Source organism: Euprymna scolopes, chromosome 17 (genome assembly GCF_053919585.1).
Source record: "Euprymna scolopes isolate OS-2025 chromosome 17, ASM5391958v1, whole genome shotgun sequence".
In the NCBI taxonomy this organism is placed as follows: Eukaryota; Metazoa; Mollusca; class Cephalopoda; order Sepiida; family Sepiolidae; genus Euprymna; species Euprymna scolopes.
The window spans coordinates 36,090,228-36,110,227 of NC_136498.1; the positions used below are offsets into that span (position 1 = coordinate 36,090,228).

The window sequence follows — 20,000 nt, forward strand, 5'->3', positions numbered from 1 at the left end:
TGAATTTTCCGAACTAAATATTTTTCCATTTTTAAAATTTAAAAATCTATCAAAATGTTTCTATTGATTCTATTTTTACGATATTTTCAGGGTCAATGTGACATTTTATGTTCTTTCCAATAAACCGAATATAATATTTTAGACAGACGTATTTTTTAAAATTCACGCCCCCCATTTTCAAGTGTCTATTAAAAAGTAAATATTTAATTTACTCACCGAAAAGTAAATAATTAATTTACTCACACATTGAAGAGAAAAGGTCAATAAATAATATATTCAAATTAAAACAAGAAAAAACGTAGTGTTTTTTTAGAATTTTACCTCTAAAGTTTGAAGTTTAAAACCTTTTTTTTAAACCACATTATTTTTTTTTATTTTTTTAATGGAACCTTGGTCCTTGCTCCTTTAATTGAAAAAAAAAGTTAGGGCTTGAATTACATCTTTCGAGGAGTTATAAGCTTGGAAAGACAGGGGGTCAAATAATTAACGCCTCCCATTTTGAAATGTCTATTAACAAGTAAATAATTAATTTACGTACCAAAGTCTCATATATCACAAATTGAAGAGAAAAGGTCAATAAATAATATATTAAAATTTTTAAAAAAAAAAGTACTGTTTTTTAGAAATGTACCTGTAAAGTCCGAAGTTTAAGACCTTTTTTAAAAAAACACGTTGTTTTTTTTTTTTTTTATGAAACCTTGGTCCTTGCTCCTTTAATTGAAAAAAATTAGGGCTTGAATTACATTTTTGGATGAGTTATAAGCTTGGAAAGATGGGGTGGAATTATTCACTATTTTTCCGAAATTTCTGACACACCTAATGATATACTATTTGGCATCATGCTAGGATAGATCAACAATATATGAAAGTTACATTTAACCTTCGGCATATCAATACAATACGGGAAGAAAGTAGCAGGAAAGGAATTACAACGACTTACTCTTCGAAGGAAGCATCTATTTTGAATCTATTTAAGTTGGCATCTAGGGAACTCAACATAGAAGGGGGTGATTTATTTGTAACCGGTTTTATTGGGGATATGCACGTCGGTTATTATTATTATTATTAGTAGTAGTAGTAGTAGTAGTAGTAGTCGTAGAAGTAGTAGTAGTAAATATATATTGGATTTCTCTGGGCGTGTTTGTTTAACTACTAAAATGCGTATGGTAAAAGTATAATTATTGACTATAAATAGACACGGCACAAAATTGATGCTTAAGTATATAATAACAAAAGAAGATCTGTTTATTCTATGAGAGTTATTTTTGATAGTAAATGCATGTTAAAATAGTATTGGTAAGCAATATATTTCTGGCAATGTATTGGAATAGATAATCATTACAGACGAATAGAGACTGCATAGCTCCCATCCAGAAAACGAGTATGTAACTCCCGAGGAAATATCATCGTGACAAAGCATAAACTATAGTAGCCCTAAAAGAATATTAAACAAAACATGCTCAATGGGCTCATCATAACACAACTAATACTGTACTAACCTAACACAGGAATAAGGATGTAATGACCTATACGACCCCTCTGTGAAAATACAGGAGATACTGATCACCCCAGAATTTAAAGTTATTACAATAATCGATTTGGCAAAAATATAATTCCGTAAAATATACGCATTAAAATACATATATTACCGTTTTTCGTGGCTAATACTTGTAAGGGCTATTGAAAATGTACTAATATGCATGTTGTATCCCTATATTTGCACCAAATGTCAGTATATAAACGGAATTTAAGATGCGGAATATGGACACCGGTCTCATTGAGAATTTTTACTATACCAGACTTTCACTTGAGTTTATCCATAGGCATTGTGCATCAATGACAAAAGCCTCCTGCATCTTAAATCACCTTAAATTTAAGCCTTTTATATTAATCATTTTCTTGAATTAATAAAGGATTTAGAACAGCATTCCAAGAAATATTCATTACGTTTATTTTAGTATGTTTATATATTTACTTGAATAATAGGCATCTGTTTAAACCTAAGGTATGCACACACAAACAAACTCATACACACACACACATATATATATATGCATATATATATGTGTGTGTGTATATATACATTTACTTAAAATATTTGAAGCGCAGTAATATTATCAGATGTAATTAAAGTGTTATGAAATAGAAGAGAAACAAAATCTTGCCTAGAATCCGATGTTGATTGAGCTAATGACATTCTTGACCTATGGCAAGAGCATTAGTTTCCCTCCTGTCTCAGAAGTCGACGCTGTTACCCGTTATTATATGTGTGTGTCTTTCAAGGTATTTTATAGCCTGACCTTCTAAATGAGTCGATTCTTTCGTAAACTCGACCTTCATAAAAATGCTGAAGGAATTTTAATCACTTTTTCCAGTGCTATTGTCGATTGTGTAACCTGGTTTTCGACACGAACGTTATTTATCGAAACAAAGCATATCATATATCTCATAGTTGGGACGAATAATGTGCCGACGCACACGTATCTTAAAATATCAAAAAAATATCATTCAACTTTTGTTATTTCGCTTATAAAAAGAAAACGGATTCAATAGAAGTGACAATTCGTATAGCCTGTCTAAGTACGTAATCGGTTGAGTGTGGGATTTGGTGCCTGCATTAAAAATCCACTCAGTACTTGTTGACAGAAAGAAGAAAGATGCTCAATCGGAGTGCGTACTTGTTGAAATTATGATAATTTCATCAGTTAATGTAGTTGCTAATTTTCACGTATTTGCACTTCCACATACTCACAACAATATAATTACATCACGATTCATGACACACAGAGCCCTTCTCTACGTGTTCTTCTTTAAATCCACGTCACTCGCTAATGAGGCTTACGATGAAAAAACTATACAAAAAAAGCCGACTAGTATATTACTACCTGGTACCTGTTGCCGTATTCATATTCGGCAGAAGGAGACGAATTTCACGTAACGATAGAGGTTTCTATGTTAAGTGCATAAATAAACCGTTCCTAATTACATGATTACCACAAGTATACTTAAATCATTCGTTGACATTTATGCTTATACATACGTAAATCAATCGTTAACATCTATGCTGATGACACGGCAACACATCAAAGGCCGTAAATGATAAAGTTCTCTCTGATTCTCTCTCCTCTGATCTTGAGCGCATGGTACAGTGGGAGAAGTGGTGGCTGGTTACTTTTAATGCATCTAAAACCAAGCTCATGTTCTTATATCATCAACGCTCTGATGCCCAACTGGCATCAATTGAAATGGGTGGCTCTCGTTTTGGGAAAGATCCATGTTTTGACAAGCTTCTGGGACTGGCATTTACTCCTGATCTAAAATGGAGCACGTGCATCAAGTCTGTTGCCAAAGTCGCTGGAAAAATGTTAGGATCCTTCTACCGCTCCAGAAGACATCTCACTGCTTATGCAATTCTCTATCTATATAAAACCCAAGTACGTCCAAGGATGGGGTACTGCTGCAACATCAGGCTGCTAAAAACAGCGGATCCTGCCTTGAAAGAGTACAAAATAGACTTCGTTGCTTAGTCTATACGCAAATTTGTAATGTCAATCACTAAGCATGACGGAACTTCGCTGTTTGCATTGCATATTTAAAAGTATATAGGAAATAAGCATTTTTAGTAGGCTTCGAATTAAACGTGGACTTACATCGTTGTTGCTATATATGTTTAGACGAGGAATCGTTACAAGAACAATACGTGAAAGTCATATTGATAAGAATTCCTCTTTTTATCTCTCTCTTTCTCCCTAGTAATAGATATGGTAAAATGAAACAAAATTATGGAATTATAAATGTTGAACTTCAGCAAAAGGACGCATTGTATTGTCGAATATAATTAATCCAATATCAGTTTTATAAAACTGCGGCATGGGTACCCCAACGCGAGGAATGTCGTTATATGACACAAGTTAAGCGATGAATGAAAAATATTGAACTAAAAACTAAGGCTGCTGCATTTTGTCTTCTCTACTGTGATCCAACATATTTTTCAGAAAAGACACTGGGAATGTTAACAAAAAGCAGAAGATTGAATATACAAAATATTATGAGATATTACAAAGTGAGTCTCATTCGAAAGGTTATTTGATCACGTTGTGATTCCATGATTAGGACATGCAATTACTTGGGTTTTTAAATTTGCTTTCTTTCTATTTTGCGGCGAGAAATGAGAAAAGATAGGGTGCAGTTTAAATGGTATAAATGAACATTTACAAAAATACGTAAAGGAGGATTGTTTAATAGCAAACGTCGAACGTACCCACAACAAACAACGAAAGAAATCGTCCTGGTTATTGAACTCGTGGTGCAATAAAAGCAATGGCTAAAAGGTCACAACAAAATGAGAGTTGATTTGTATTGGCGAACATACTCGAAGCAAAACAACTAAAACAAAAGCAGAATGATATTACCCTTGAATTTATATCACTTGTCAAAAGGTCACAAAGAACTTACAAAACAAGGCTAGACGAAATCGGATTTGTCGTTTCTGCGCCAGCATTCCGACCAAGGCCAACCGACCAAACGGTATATTTACTAGATACAATCCAACTTTTAGATAAAACTGATTAATTTTAAAAGCTAAACTTTGTCATTACTGTAGAATAGCGTACAAGTTTACATGTATGTATACACACGTATATATTATGTAAGAAGAAGAAGAAGAAGAACCCAAACTAGCCTACTTCAGGTTGCGAAAACTGGTAAATTAAATTAAATTAAATTTCTCTTAACTTCAACTTGCGGTATCTCGTGTATTTTTGTGGTTATTTTGATAAAGTTTTGATTTAAAGAAAATGTAATCTTTTTGCTTTATTGATATATAATTATTTTCTTGTGTCTTTAATAGCTTTTTTTCAAGGCTACTTCAAGTTATGTCACTAATTTTAGTGAACGCCGCTTTATTTTTTAAACAAAAAAATGTTGGTGTATTTCAAATTCGGGGCGCAAGATATTGTGAGTCTCTATGTATAAAAAATAGTACCATTTTAAAGAAAAAAGGGCACTTATCAATATGGCGAGATTAAAAAATGGTTATAAGTTATCCATAAAAAATCGAACTTGAAACTTCAGTAAATGAATTATGAATTAAATTTAATTGAAAAAATTCCGAAAATGGCACCATTTTGTTGAAAAATATCTACTTTTTTATAATCTCTTGGTGTCATATTACTACGCTCATAATCAAGGAGCGCCACTAATAAAAAGTGAGTGTACGTACACATGCAGATTTACAATTAATGCCCAGTGACCGAAGTAAGAAGTATCATTACGAAAATCAATTGTCAAAATAAATGAGCAGCACGACATGACGAAAACGTAAACAAATTGTTTATGTAGTATCAAAGTTCTTAGGCGAGATTTTGTTCATTTAAAAGTTATGGGAAAGTATTGTTTGAAATATTATTTTTAGTGCGTCAATTTAAAAAAAAAATGTCAGTTTATTTTCTATATTTTCTTTCAAACTTTCATATGTTCTTTGCTTAATCTTCTTTCGGTTGAATAAACATCAGTAGTGTTAACTTTCTTCTGGGTACATTTTGAACAAAAAAAAAATCATTTAAGTTGCGTATGACTCGGAGATTTTTTTTTTTCATTTTAAAAAATGTGCTTCATTTTTTTGTTTCCTTATTTAATTCTCTCATGTTCTGCCGTTATATTAAATTATTTGTTATCAGACTGCACATTTACATTACGTAAAAAATAACAAGTTTTAAGTTACGTGCAAAAAGTTATGTGCAAATAAAAAAAATAATTTCACGTAAAAATGTACATGTTTTGTACGTATTTTTTGTCATTTTTGATAAATTTGAAGATTTTGTTAAATTATTTTTATTACACTGTACATTATTTAACAATTAGAACTGAAAATATAATTAAGTTATGTGCACGTGGCGCGTAAATAGAAAAAATTATTTCACTGTAAAAATAAGTTGTTTTTGTTTATTTAATAAGTCTCGAGACGGTACTTCTACAGATTATCGCCGAAAATGGAGACGCCATTTTGTCGCGCACCTGTCGGTAAACTCCGAGCGAGAAATCAGTATGTTAAACTATGGCCGAAGTTAGAAATAAAGAGCAAAAAAAATAAACTAGCAATTAATTACTTCCAAAAATAACTACGGAAAAAGGTAAATAAAGAAAGTGAAAGAGGACATATATCCGGATACTTGTTTAATTGAAAATGTTTTAATTACGTAAAACGGGAAAATTTTTCTATGAAACGTATATATATATATATATATATATATATATATATATATATATATATTTAATTTTAAAAACAGAAAAAGAATAACTTATTAAAAACAGAAAATAAAAATGGCATATTAATAATTGTCTAAACTGTGCGAGCGCCATTCGAAAACCAAGATATTTACTGTATCAAAATATAATTGTAAAAATGTATATTGAAAAGTTTGCGTTAGAAAATATAATTTCAAATAAACAATTTTGTAATGAACGCAACATTGGATTTTTAGTAAATAATTGTTCTTTTGTTTTCGAACAAATAAATAATTTTATCATTTTTTTTAAAATTTAAACAACTTTAATGGGTCAACAACAAATTAATTTAAATGAAACCGAAACATCATTATCTAGTTGAATTTTTTGGTCATTTATTTCATGCTTTGGTCATAGTTTAAAATACTGATTTCTCCCTCGGATTTTTACGACAGGTGCACGAAAAAATGACATCTAATTTTCGGCAATAAACTGTAGAAGTACCCCCGAGACGTATATCTTCTCTCAAGTGGTTTCTATAAACTTTAACTCAGATATCTCAACGTTGTGTTAGATGTCAAAATCAACACCAGTGGAAATAAAGTTCAACTGGAAGCTGCTCTGTCTTACTTGTTGGTAAGAAATCCAGTTGATTTATTTCCATCTCCAAAGCAACAAAAAATGCTCCTTAGTGAATCTGCTGAACATTCAGATCACTCCTGCAGTTCTAATGAAGAACCATTTCAGGATATCTTCAGTTATGAGTATCAAGGACAATGAGCTGTTGTCTACTATGACACCAACTTTTACATTGGTCAAGGCATTGCGGTTATATCTGCATCCAGCACTGAATAACATTTTTATTGCAAACCCAAGTTAGAAAACATTTTTTTTCGATGGCTTGCTCAGATGATATTGCACAGATAGAGTGAGCATTTGTTTACAGATGGGGTTTGAGGTAATGCCAGTTTCAAGTGATGGTAGGATTTGGAGTGTTCTTAGTATATCTATCATAGCAGAAGCCTATGAGAGAAACTCAATAAAGAAAGCAATTGTAGTAAAACATCTGGTTAAAAAAAAATATCTTACTTGTCTTTTTAAGTTGAAAGTTTTTCAATGCGTGAAAAAATGAGTTCTGACTTTTTGTATAACAAATTTCTAAATCTTGGGCGAGTTTAAATTCCCCAAAGTAAAAATATTTCTGTGGCAAAAAGTTTTGTTATTAGAAGCAAGGCAAATATTTTTTTGAATTCTTCACCCGAAAATTAGTAAAGTTGCAAAGTGTTAAGTTTCTATCGCCAATGGTTACGATTCGACTGCTTTTATATGGTCCACAGTTGAGTGGTCTTATCAATTTATAATTAAAAGATAAAATTATCTTGATCTTTAATGTATTATGAATCATACTAAAAAGATTCAATGCATTAGCTATTGAAATGAAATTGGTATGAACAATCAAAGTTGCATTTCCGTGCCATATTTGCCCTTTTTCCCCCATTGGTTGCGTTTGGTTGGTTTCATCTAATAATTATTGCTTTCATATTAATTTTCATTTACCACAAGATTGCATTACATTTATAAGGATGTTTCACTTCTTAGTAGCTTACAGTTTTAGTTATATACTAGGAAATTTGGCTTCTGGACCATGATAGCAAATTTTCAACTTTTCGACAAACTTTGAACGATCATAACTTGATGGTTAATTGAGCTACGAAAATAAATTTAGTACTTTTGTTTATGGTTTAGAAAAATCTATCTGGCCACATTAATTTTGTTTAGATATAATAAAAATAACATTTTGGTTTGGGATACTTATAATAATAATAATAATAATAATAATAATAATAATAATAATATATATATATATATATATATATAGTAATGAAATCAAAGAATATAGTGTTTACCTGATATACGCAATGGTTAACTATTATCTAATATATATACTATTATTTATATATAGATAGTTTAATCCCAATCGAATGAAAACGCTCAATACGCAATGGTTGTTTATCTGCCGTGTACTTTGACCCACGCCATATTCTTCTTAGTAACTTTTTTTACGGGTGTTTTATTGCTATAATTCTCACTTATTTTTATAAATAATATTATGCCTTATTATCTTCTAAATTGGGTGTACTATTCCCTGATCTTTTTGTCCTGTTTTTTTTCTTTTTTATTTCTTCATAGATCTAGTAGTTTAAGCTAATCTTTTAGACTTTATTGTTATACAGATTTTTCTTCCAGTAGTTTTCCCCCCATAAGTATATCTGCCATCAACTATTCTTGACATTGATATTTTCCAAACTAAGATCAATAAGCCTCTCCTACCGTTGCGATAATCCTCTTGAGTTCATCTTAGCTCTTTACATTAAACCGTTTCACGTTTAGTCTGGCGAGATTTTTATAAAAAGAAAATAAAATGTGTGTGTGCGTGTGTTTTTTAGCCGATGTACGACCACCAAACAAGCTGGACGATTAAAACTTGTGATTTTCTGTTCAATTATCTGCCATTCTGATTCTCCTATGGAGCATACAGCTCGACCTATTGATTTACTCGACATGCGATTTGATTAAGCTCCATGTTGGAAAACAGCGCGCCATTCATCAAACAAAACAAAATGGCATCCTTTTGTATGGTATACATTCCCCCTTTTTTTTTTTTTTTGTAACTGTCGCTCTTTTATACATTTTTATATATCATTTCCCGTTTTCCCCACGTGTTACCTCGATTGTTTTTTTGTTTGATCAGCTTCTTGTTTCCGTCTCCTTTACTCTTTTTACAGCTTAGAGCAAATAGTATATGCAATCGACTTTTAAAGTCAGTGACTCACGTCTTGCAGTCTGGAAGTTTGGACAGAATTAGATTTTGCAGCAGTGACGCGTAGAGTGGGACATGTCCCAAGACAACGGTGATAATGAACAATGAGAGTTTATGTTGTCTTCTTTGGTTTGTTTTTGATTTTGCATGAATCAAATAGACTTCATAAAATGGTAAAACAAAACATCTAACCTCTTAGAAAAGGATCGCTGTCTGTCTCCGCGAAGAGTAAAGTAGAGACTGCGTTGGCATAGACAACAGAATTTATTATAATAAAGAAAGGTTTCTCCATGTAAAATATTTCTTATTGAAAGCAAATACATTTTAAAATACTATGATTCAAACACCGACACAGACTCACACACATACATGCATAGATACATGGATACATGCCTACATACATACACACACACACTCACACACATAGATACATACCTATATACATACACACTCACACATAAATACATAGATAGATACATACATACATACATACACACACACGCATATATATATATATATATATATATATATATATATATATATATATATATATATATATATATATATATTAGTATTGGGGCGATTAAGCGGTATAACAAAGAGGAAGCATAAAGATCGAAACTTTAGTGGGAATTAGAATTGATATTAATTCCAAAAAATATGTGCCTATTTTTCGATGCCGAAACGATTATAAAACAATCGATTTATTTGATTTTGTTTAAAGTAATGACGAAATAATAAATATCTGTTGATTCTAAACTATTACTTAATCGAAAATGTATAGATCGCCCCTATACAATTGTGTGTTTAGATTTGAGAAAAAAATATACACATTTAGCATTCGCTTTTACGGTAAGCGGGAACAAAACAACCCTATAGCACATATTTAGAGATTTATAAAGAACAATATTCGGAATCGCTAATTTTATCGGAATCAGGAATGCCCCACAGAATTGAAAGTTGTATCAGAATCGGGAAAAACTATTGGAATCGTCGCATCACTAATATATACATATATATATATATATATATATATATATATATATATATATATATATAATGATAGATTGGAAGAGAGTTGACAAACATGTTATTAAAAAAAATATTATAGAAAACGTAAACGGTTCCACTTTTTTTGAAAACTTTGAATTTGTAATTGCTGACGTACTTTCCTTTCATGAAAAAAAAAGAAATAAATCTAGAATAAGCGTATTACAACAGTAATTGCAAGTAAATACACGGTTCTGAGAAATGAAGTCAAAAGTACGATAAATGCAATATATATTATGTTTAAAACTTAGGTTTTCTTTTTTTAATTTGGATAGAAACATTACCTCTATATATATATGTATATATATATATATATATATATACATATTTATACATATATATACATATTTATACATATATATATATGCATATATATATATGCATATATACATATATATACATATATATGCATATATATATACACATATATATAGGCATATATACATATATATATGAATATATATATATATATATATATATATACATATATATATGCATGTATATACATATATATATGCATATATATACATATATATGCATATATATATACATATATATATGCATATATATACATATATATATGAATATATATACATATATATATGCATATATATACATATATATACATATATACATATATATACATATATATACATATATATATGTACATAGATATATATACACACATATATATATACATATGTATACATACATATATATATATAGAGAGAGAGAGTGAAAGAGAGAGAGATTAATAATGTTTAACATAATTACTGTTGGGTACGTGTGAAAAAATGCTGTTTTGAACTTAATATATCACATCAGACAAGGTCATCTCTTTTTCATACTTTTATATTTATTGTTCATATATCATTTTTTCTCTGGAGTCAAACTCTCTAAGTTTAATACTTTAATTTCTGCAATAATTTCTTTCGTCAACTTAAATCTCTCTTGATATCTCGAGTGCTATAGTATTCAGATATTCACATTTTAAGCTGTTCAAATATTTTCTGAACATAAGTCCATCATCTGTATAAAGTTCAATATTTTTTACTACAATGCCTTTAGTTAGATTATATAAAATAGAGAGTTCTACACAATTAGTGATCTCTGCCGTATATTGGAGTCCACAAAAGCATCAAAGTGACCGAGTTGACTTTTTTTTAGTCCACTGTGTTTATTGCAAAATTGTATCGTCGTTCCGCTATATCTAATAATTCTGATTTCATTCTCAGAACTGTCTGAAAGAATTATGGTTAATTGCATTAGTTCCTCAAAACGTTATATCGTATTATATATATATATATATATATATATATATATACATATATATGTATATATATACATATATATACATATATATATATGTATATATATATACATATAATATATTTACCATATATATTTTTATATATACATCATATATCATATGTATACTATATATATATATACATCATATGGCATATATATACCATATATATTTATATATATATATTATATCAAATATATATATATATATATATGTATAACATATATACGTATATATATGTATATCGTATATATATATACCATATATATATATATTTATATAAATATCATATATCATATATATACCGTCTATATCATATATATATACCATATATATCATATAACATATATATATACCATATATATATCATATATCATATATCTACCATATTTATGTCATATATACTATATATACCATATATATACCATATATATCATATATATAACATGTATATATATTTATATATATATATTTCATATATCATATATATACCATATACATTTATTTATATATATATCATATATATATATATATATATATTTATATATATCATATATATATATGCCATATATATATATATTTATATATATCATATATATATATATACCATATATATAAATGTATATATATCATATATATATATATATATATATATATATATATATATACCATATATGTAAATTTATATATATCATATATATACCATATATATATATTTATATATATCATATATATACCATATATATATTTATATATATATCATATATATGTACCATATATATATGTGTGTGTCTGTGTGTGTGTTTGTGTGTGTATGTGTTGTATATAGTGCAAAAATTTGTTGAAAATTCAAAGACACACGTTTTCGTTTTCATAACCTTCTTTTGTTTCCAAGATGTTTCCATTAAAGCTGTTTCACTAATGAGTTGGCAATTTTACGATTTATGTTTCCTTAAAAATATCCCGTCCCTACCAACTTCTCTAGATGTGTATCCTTTAGATTTTTACTTCAAATGGTATATTTTTAACATGCTGAACATCGATTTCCACAGCCATGCTTCATCACTTCCTCCATCTTTTGGTGTTATTCAAAGATAGTTTTCCGTGTTAACCTGTACTTTCGTATTTTTATTTGTTATTTATTAATTACTTATCTTTGTTTTAATTTTCTTGTTTTTCCTATTTGTTTTTCCAAATGTCATATAACTTTATATAATTTTATTCCTATATTTATGCGTGTTTATTTTAATATTGTTATTTTGTGGCTCAGTGTTTGAATTCGTATTATATTACCCGATGCAGGGGATGTCACCTTCGTTGTATCATATTTTATCTAGGATTACCTTCCCTGTCATTTTTCCTAATCTGCTCTAGTGCGTGAAATTACATATTTGTTTCTGTGCAAACACCTGTGGATTACATCTAGTCTTTTGTTTATATAATAATAATAATAATAATAATAATAATAATAATAATAATAATAATTATAATAATAATAATATTAATAATAATAATAATAATAATATATATATAAATATATACATATATATATACCGGGTTCATATATATATATATGTATGTGTGTTTATATATATATATATATATATATATATATATATATATATATATATTTATATATATATATATATGTGTGTGCGTATGCAGTTAAACAAATTGTATATATTATTTCGAGAGCAGGAGAATAATGTCTAACTCAATCTGTTTAACGCTTTATGACCTAGTTGAACTAAATCAGTCCGTTGTAAATAAATGAATATAACGACATGCATAATGTTAAAATTATGAAAATGGATTATAACACGCCTTGTACGTATTAGTGCAGTATCTGGATAGATGCCAGACCTGTTCAGACTCCAACTGCCTATTACACACATGCAATATGCGTCCGTCCGTCTCAGAGAGTTGAAGATTCCATTTGTAGTCATTAACACAATGGTTCGAACTATAATAATCAAGGTAAGCTTATGAAATACAAAAGAATTATCAGTGGTAGTTTATCAATTGAACTTCATAATGAATTATTTTTATTGTTGAAAAGTATTTAAGTCATAGGATCGTTATCCTTTAAACTAAATATATTAACAATATATTCTTTAAAAATCATCAATAATTCAGGTCATAACTTGTTAAAATTCGTCTTTTTTAAATGAAACCTTTCTTAGGTCACTGCTACTATGAAGATTTATTCGAAAAAAAATTAGACAACATTTTCGGTTCGTACCGACAACAATTTATGCTTACATTACAATATTAAAGGAAACTTACATTAAGGAAGACCGCATTGATATAATCGTTACTCTCTTCGGTTGGCGTCGTCAGGTACGGTCGACATCTGTTTGCTGAAAATATACACAAATAGAGTAGGTAAACATTATTTCCATATAGGAACTTTGTTTTTTTCGATATTGTTTTACTTAACAGCACAGTTGCATGGATTTATGTATGTCATTTTCACATTGTATACAGCAAAAAATTAAATTCCATTTGTTTTAATTTTCAAAAAGTATTATATCTTTCCAATTACAATATGTAAGTTTTTTTTTTACTATGTGTATAGCAAATCTAAACAAAGAAAAAGAGCATTCATGCTTTCCTCTTTTTACATTACATCGTCAAATTACAGTAGACTTTAATGTCATTTTACATGTGGTACAAATTAATTCTCCAAATAGGGATACTGTTAATTAAAACGCCATATTATTTATAGTACTTTTTTTAATTATATAGTTCGCAAATTATGAAGCAAGGGTATTCTCTCTAATTTTCTCTATATTTGTACTGTTCAGATGTATAAATAAATAGCAGACGTATCAAGCGTTCGCCGATATTAAATGTAACGTTAAATTCCGTTTAAAAAATGAAGTAAAAAAAATGGAAACTAACTGAGACATATGCATGGAAGTATTATTTTTTGTTGTCATCAGTTTACTTCTTGCAAATGAAAAATACTCAATCTGAGATCCAAGCTATAATCGCAAAACGGTGAGTCAAATGCGATAACAATTAGACTAGCTTGCCACGCGTTATTATTATCTTAATTATTCTTAACATAGGGAAATTTGACAAAGAGTTAAAAATCTTATGCACCCCCCTAAGTACCAATTTTTTCTCTTAGCTGCTGTTTTTTCCCCGATGAAATATATAAAATTTATTTCCATATGCCTGAATAGGAAATATACCAAATTTCAAATCTATACATCAAAAGTTAGTGGCGTATATAGGTTGAAAGTTGTCCTCACATACATAGTATATCTTAATAGTTATATAGATTATCTATAAATTATCTATAATCTATTATTCAGGAATTGCAACTGGAACTGCAAGATGTATAATAATACTTCATATTATGACTAAAGCTATTTGCTTTTTAGAAAGCCGTTGCACCAGCATCGGTTGCTATAAGATAATTCGGTCGAGAATAAGAGAAAAAGACTAGTGCAATATATATATATATATATATCTATTGATATATATATATATTACTTATAAAATATGTAAATCACTAAAATATATAGTATTCATGTGGACGTTTAAAGCCGAAGGTAAAACTAACTAAAATTATGGGCGTAAAATCAATGTTTTACAACAGTTACAAGAATGCGGCATTTTTTTGTTTTTTAGGTGATCGAAAACAGTGGACAGATCGTTAATACTGATTATCATACAGTCTCCATTGAACATTTTCTGAGTTGCGGGCAAAACTCACTATTAATAACTTTCGATACAAATTATGGCGAATAAAATCATAAAGTTTAATCAATACAAAAATTTATGGATTTTGTATACTTATTTCTGTCTAAATCTGGTTTGGCTAACTATGTGAATTCACAAACTATGCAGAACTTGAATGCTTACTAGACACTATGCTCGAGTATTTATGGTCTCTCTGTACAGTTGTTTGAAAGAATAACCTGACATTAGGATACTTTCCCTAGAAGTAAACGCTGACCAAATATTCAAATCACATAGTATTCTCCTCACTATGGCTAACTTAATTAGCTTTTCCGAGGAACGATACACCTTCTCCAAGTGATGTTATCTCAAGTAACAGCACGAAGTTGGATACTCCACATGACTAGATAGATTCTTATCCTGGAATCCAGTAAGACCAAGAGACCAAAACGAAAAATACAATATTTCACTATATTTCACTAGAATTCAAAAATGCGATGCCTCCTTTCAGTCCTTATAGATATTCGACACCCTTTAAGGGTAGATGTGCGTGTAATAGTGAGGTAAGTGTTGCACAATCCCAAACCACATATCTCCTGATTCGGCACTGCTTTGATGCAGCGTCAATGAGATGTCCAACAGTGTCTGGAAGCAATGCCAAGATAAACGGAGAGCACATACGTCACATGGAATTCGCAACAGGTTACCCATGTCTGTACTGACCAGACTCAGTGTTGCTTAACTTAAGCGATCTCATGGAAACAGGTGTTTTAACGAGGGTTTTACCGTATATGATTGAAGCATATATATACAATTATAACCTACTTGACATTAGAGAAACCTGCGAATAAACAATGTTTAATACTGATAAAAGTTATGGTCAGAAATATTTATTACCTAATACTGATCCAGCATACAATGTTTTCCTCTTAAAACTACATATTTTTAGAGAAAATGTATCCTTACGTATTAAATGTATAAAATCCTAGCTATATATTAAATTGGTGCAAATACAATATAATGTTCTTCCTTATGTAACATTTATATATTATTTCTGAATTAATTCATTGATATATATATATATATAGCCATGGTGTCGCATTTTGAAGCGCATTTTTCTCTCTATCGAATCGTGTTATCGCTAACGTTCTAAATCTCTTCATTCATATTTTGCAGGCTTTTTGGCAGCATGGGCAAAATTCAAACCCGCACAATTTTCTTGTTCCAGTTCAAATAAGGACGAAACGCTACTGTGACAGCTCGTGATATCAATGATGCATTTGGCCCAGGAATTACTATCGAACGTGTGGCACAACGGTGGTTCCAGAAATTTAAAAATGGTGATGAAAGCCTTGAAGATAAAGACGGTTGCAGCCGGCCGACTGCGTTGGATAAAAAAATTTTGAAAGCATTACTGGAAGCCACTCCTGATGAAACCACACGAGCTTGGTCTTAAACTCAACGTAGAGCACTCAAGAATCGTTCGCCATTTAAACAAATAGGGAAGTCAACAATTTGGATTGATGGCTGCCACATGAATTGAAGGATAATCAATAGAATCGCGCTTTTTAGGTGTCTTTACGCTCCTTCTGCACAACAAGAAACACCAATTTCCCGAGTGGAGTGAGACGTGTGATGAGATATGGATCGTCTACGACAACTGGCGATAGTCGCCATAGTGGTTACATGCCGGAGAAGTTCCCGCAAGCGAAATTACAAAAAAAGTTTATGATGGTTGGTAGTTTGCGGCCGGTATAATCTATCACAACTTCTTGAATCTGGGCGAAACGATTACGGCGGATAACTACTGCCTACAAATTGACGAATTAACAAGAGGTTGTAACGTATGTGTCCGAGATGGGTCAATATGAAGGAACCAATTCTCCTCAATGAGAACGCTGTTTCGCATGCTGCTCAACAGACCTGCAGAAGCTGGACATTGGGATAGGAGACTCTGCCTCATCCGCCATTCATCGGCCCAATCATCAATCATCTCGAGAACTTCCTGCGTGAAAATAACCGTCAAACGCCGAGATTATACCGTATTTGCCATCACTGATTTCATCGCTCCCGGAACTCCGGATTTCTACGCTAAGGGGATAAATAAACCAGTTGGAAAAAAATGTGTGGATTCTAATGGTTCTTATTTCGATTAATCAATTTTTTTATAAGGACTTATGACACTTGGAAGTTGAACGTCAAGAAAAACATTATTTCTGCACCAACTTAATGAAAAAAAAAACACGTTTTCGTTTTAATAAATATTTTTTGTCCAATAATAAAAAAAAAACACTGTAGATATTTTTCATACTTTTGTTGTAGAAAAGTGATCACCATAGATTAATTTTGTGTGTTCTGTTTTTCGAATTGTTGTTGAGAAAAATATGAAAATAAAGGAAGTAAGAATGACTGAAGCTTGCATAATATATTAACTGATAAAAAACCCCAATTCAAACGCATATTCAATCGATAATAAATAAATATCTCTTTGACAAATGGCAATATATTATATATTATAAATAAATATATACATATATATATATATATTAATATATATATATATATATATATATATATATATATATATTTATATGCCACATATCGACAAAACAAGGATGTACAACAGCTACGTTTTAACGTTTTGCATCTTGCGCAATCTGATAGCTTCTATCGTTCGCGCGCCATAGGCACCCTAAACGATTTCAGGAGACTTCCACCTGAGTAGTCTCTAAGGAAAATCAAATTCCGAAGTTACCGCAAGTCATACGATTATGCAGCTCAGATCTTTGAACGGTGTCTGTTTATTTTTGTTTGTTTTTTTTAATTTGTTTTCGTAATGAATTTCTCTTTGCATACAGCGCCTGATATACGAAAAAACTGTTGTAGCCTAGAACTTATAGCGTAATTGATAAAGCCTGGTTGTTTTTGTTTTACATTATTGGTACGATAAAAATATAGTACGAGTAAAGGTAATGTGCAAAAATAAATATTATAAGTGCTTAGAATTTGATATTAACATTCCATAATTATTATATATCTGAACAAATGACACTAGAATAAATTGCTCGTCTTTATTTACGTCATTAGAACGTTTTAATTTTAAACAATGACAAAATGTAACTTTTTTCTTATATAAGAGAATATTTTTCAATTTTTAAATTTCATTTCAATTTTCTTTCCACCGAAACAGATGTTACGTTTTAACATCTCAGTAAATAATGTCCACAAATCCAAATTGTTACTCAGACGCTTGCAAAAAAAAATCTGACAAAGTTATTTCTTTTAACATATATCCGAAATATTGTTCTTTCTTAGACCGATATTATGATTCGCCTACCTTAATGACAGGTAATAATATATACTGTCTTCAATAAGTTTCCAAGGATTTTCCCGTATGCATATTTGTAGATAGTACACACATAAAAATCTCGTTCCCCCTCTAAGTAATCTCCTCCGATTGCAACGCACTTGTTTTACTGTTCCAACAACTTCTGGAAGGTCTCATGAAACTCCTCATGTGGGAGCTTATAATGACCAACGCCCCAACCTCTTTCATCTCCTTCATTGTCTCATAACGAAAGCCTCTAATGTTTTCCTTGAGCTTCGGGAATAACCAAACCATCAGAGGAAGCAAGGTTCGGATTATAGGGAGGGTTACGAACTGGTTTGATGTACATCTTGAAAGAAGTTATTCCGATCTTTTACGTGCGCCCTTAACACATATTTCACGCAAATCTTCCGCATCTTCGGTTCTAAGGGAATAATCGTGTATACTGATCCCACAGTAATATCAAGCTGTGCACTTATTATCTTAATAGAAACATGACATTCCTTCTCCATGAAATTCTTTATTTGTCTAATCAGCTCTGGTGTTCCGACTTCCTTACTCCTTCCTCATATCCCTTGCCTTCCTTGAAGGTCTTATGTCACTCAACAAATGATGCTCGATTCATGCAAGGTGGTTAAAACGCAGTCTTAATCATTCTGTGTTTTTGTTTTCGAAAATGTAAAACATAATTGTATCGCTCTTCTAAAATCTTCTCACATCCAGATTGCATTTTTGAATTCACTACTTGTGACAATCAGGCTTTTGAAAGGTTGTATTCCAATGCATGATGTATCTATTCTTTTGAATATGAAATCATAAAAATTGGTTAGTCATCTCATAAAATGTCTAGCAATAACATACTGAATTTTCAAGAGTCTACAACAATTTAAAATGCGTCTGAAAACAATCTGAAAACTACGTCAAGGAACCTCATATATGTTTAAATTGTGTTTAAGTTATGAAATTATAGAAATTAGAGACTGCATTTAACAGTTTTTACTATAAATAAGAAAGTCACTGGAAAATAGAAAGACAAGAAATTGTATTATGAATACTCGTTGTATTATACTGCGATATTCAAATTAAAGTTTTGTTACTGATAATGAATCGTTCAGGACACGAAATTATTTCATGCATTGAAAGAGTCGTTAACAAAACAAAGAAAATCTGAAACTTACCAGGTGTTATATTCTTGCACCTGTTCTTAAAAATATTTTCAGGTCTCAGAGCAGTTGTTGATTCATCTCGGTCCATCGTCGCTGATATTAGACGTAAAATCTGCAAATAAATATAAATATATATATTTTTTTAATTGAGATAGCATTAAATATTCATGGATTATGATGACAGTTATGTGACTAGTTTCAAGGAAAATGCAACGACAAATAAGAAAATTACAAAGTAATTTACAGTTTATAATTTAGTCGTAAAGACACTGTCCCAAATTCGATAACTAATCCGATTATTCCTATAGGTAATTTTATATTTTTTTTCATACACAACTCCAATTATTTTAAAAACATAATCTTCTTAAAAGCAAGAAAATCCATTAGAAATGTTGAATAAATGATGAA

General features: G+C 30.1%; 1 protein-coding gene across 12 annotated transcripts in view; it reads right to left on the reverse strand.

The window, feature by feature from the left end:
- LOC145296730 (receptor-type tyrosine-protein phosphatase T-like) overlaps positions 1–20,000 on the reverse strand; it is a 934,355-nt gene that overhangs the window by 43,166 nt on the left and 871,189 nt on the right. For all 12 annotated transcript variants that reach the window (XM_080142749.1, XM_080142743.1, XM_080142746.1 and 9 more), the window contains 2 exons: positions 19,605–19,704; positions 13,692–13,765 (listed from right to left, as the gene is read on the reverse strand). In XM_080142749.1, coding sequence (XP_079998875.1) covers positions 13,692–13,765; positions 19,605–19,704 — 174 coding nt within the window. The remainder of the gene's footprint in view (positions 1–13,691; positions 13,766–19,604; positions 19,705–20,000) is intronic.